General features: G+C 34.2%; 1 protein-coding gene across 2 annotated transcripts in view; it reads left to right on the forward strand.

The window, feature by feature from the left end:
• LOC107023624 overlaps positions 1-2,135 on the forward strand; it is a 26,518-nt gene extending 24,383 nt beyond the window's left edge. Inside the window, exons 6-11 of one of the 2 annotated variants that reach the window (XM_015224375.2) lie at positions 400-475; positions 862-921; positions 1,006-1,056; positions 1,152-1,230; positions 1,621-1,694; positions 1,808-2,135. In XM_015224375.2, coding sequence (XP_015079861.1) covers positions 400-475; positions 862-921; positions 1,006-1,056; positions 1,152-1,230; positions 1,621-1,694; positions 1,808-1,810 — 343 coding nt within the window. In that variant the 3' untranslated portion in view covers positions 1,811-2,135. Of the gene's footprint in view, positions 1-399; positions 476-861; positions 922-1,005; positions 1,057-1,151; positions 1,231-1,620 lie in introns of both variants that reach the window. The other variant, XM_015224374.2, reaches the window with a different exon arrangement.
• The last annotated feature ends 376 nt before the right edge of the window (positions 2,136-2,511 follow it).

The following is a 2,511-nucleotide window of genomic DNA, read 5'->3' on the forward strand; positions in this document are numbered from 1 at the left end:
CTACCCAACCCACTACCCCCACCCCATCCCCACCCCCACCCCTAAAAAATAATTACTTTATTTTTAAAAAATATTTTCAATTTCATAAATTATTTTTTACTCTAGTAGAATAAAAGACGTCTCTCAAAAAATATTTCTCATTCATAAATCAAACACAAAATCATTTTCGAAAAAATATTTTCTATTCACCAACCAAACATGAGAAAATAAGTCCAAAATCTACTTGTTTTCCGTGAAAACATTCTCTAGAAAAACATTTTCCTCCATACCAAACACACCCTAAGTGTTAGTTTATAAGATGTTTTCTTCCAAATCCATAACCTTTGGTGCTCTCCCATTTGTTAACTGCTTAGGCCTTAGGAATTTAATCACATAACTAATTAAGCATATATTTTGCAGTACAACTTTCAATGTTGGTCCAGCTACCAGCTGCAATATGGAGACAATGACAGCAGATTATGAAGTCAGTGGCGAGGTATTGTGCTTTACCTTGCTTTTCTAGTGGTAACCCCCGATTTACTCACGGGGAATAGATGTACAGATAGATAAAGTAGGTTGGTTCTGGGAAAACTGAATGATTGTAGGAAGGTGTAGTTGAAGAAGCAGGGAAGAACAAAATCAGATACCCAGTTATTTCAAAGATGTATGAAGCCAAATGATTCATCAGCCATTTAGTTACTTGGAACACAAGGTTATTGTATAAGGATAGAAAACAATTGCCGAAAGGGGACCTAAAGAGTGACAAAGTTTATTAGGGACTTACTGGTGTAGACCGTACCTTAACATTGCTACATTGTAAACAGTAACATCGTGTGGTTGAGCCGTTGAGGAAGTTGATATTTTTTTCTTTCTTTTGTGCAGGGTTTAAGAGAAGCAATAAAAAATGGTGATGTCGGTGCAGCAAAGAAGCTCCTAAGTCAGGTATTTATTTAGACTTTCTTTCTCTTATAATTCAATATGGCATTTGTCAGTCTTAGTTGCGACAATTGATCTCAATTTTCTCAGGGAGTTGATGCAAATTACTTTGACAAGCAAGGATCATCATTGCTGCATCTGGTACTCTTATCTCATGCTCAACTACATAATTGTACAATTAGCATATAATACTCTACTTACAGAGTGACAATTATAACTAGCATTGTCTGATGTAGGCAGCGGTATTCAATCGAACAGAAATAGCATTTGCACTCATGGAGAATGGATCAAGTTTGTACTGCAAAAATTCACAAGGTAAAATATATCTGAAGGATAGAACCTTTTCAGTCGAATTGAAGCTGCAAATAGCATCCAAATGACAATCCATTTTGAGGCCTCATAACAAAGTAATAGGATATTTCTATGTTTGTTAAAGAGAGCATAAATTTAAACCAATATTCTCCTGATGAAAGGGTAGTCTACTTTATCATACAGTTTTTGTGTGCTTGCAAATATTCTGGTTTTTTTTTCCTTCTGCTGACCGATGCATCTCCTGAGAGTTAGCTAGTCCATCCCCTGTTGGCAAACAGGTTCAACACTCGGGGATGCAAATATTCTGGTCCTTGTCAATCTAAAAATCCTTTAGTGCATCTATTTAGTCATTGTGGCTGATCATTCTATCTATTGGTGTTGATTTTGTATAAGGTGAGACACCACTGGATTGTGCTCCTGCCACATTGCAATTCAAAATGAAAAAGAAGATGGAAGAGAGTGGGCAGGTAACGTTTCATCCGAAAGTAAATCTTCTCTAAATCAGGCTACAAGGATATTACAGTTTCAGAGAATGGTGATCTATATAACCTGTTGTTTTGTCATATATTTGTACCCCTAGTAAACGGCTACAAGAGGATGTCAGCAGTTTCAAAGAAGTGATCAGGTCCTATTAACGTGTCACAAATCTGTATCAAATCAAGATTTCCTAGTTTTCCAGTTCTTTTTCTTTTCGTGTTTTTGCTTTCTCTCTATGCGCAATAATGTATTTCAAGATGAAAACAAGTACAGGGATAAACCACAGCTTGTGGTTATTGCATGAATAAACACTTGGATTTTTAGATTCAAGTACCTATGAGTTTTCCCTTTTAAAAAGTGTTAATTGTCTAGATCTATGACAGTATAAGAGGCTGCCAAAACAACATATATCAACAAAAAAGCAAGAAAACATAACACCTACACAAGAGAGCTTTGGATAAATATGTTTTTTGCCTTCTTTCTATGTGCAATCATGTATTTCACAGGAATTGTGGTTATTTCATGGAGGGAAATAACTCAAATATTTTATTAGACTTTGAGAAACGACTCATTTATGTCATCTTTTTAAGGGTTGTGATCATCTATGCTATTGTCATTTACTTCCTCCATTAGTATTCATTTTCATACTTTTCTTTTCGAGAGTTAAAATTATATGAATTTTAACTAATATTTTCAGTTGTATTTTTTCATCTTACTGATATGAAAAAAGTTGCAATTTAAAGTACTTTTGTATAATTTTTTTAATATCTTAAGTTTTGTTTTAATATATCGAATTAATGTATCTAA

The sequence above is a fragment of the Solanum pennellii genome, chromosome 6 (genome assembly GCF_001406875.1).
Source record: "Solanum pennellii chromosome 6, SPENNV200".
In the NCBI taxonomy this organism is placed as follows: Eukaryota; Viridiplantae; Streptophyta; class Magnoliopsida; order Solanales; family Solanaceae; genus Solanum; species Solanum pennellii.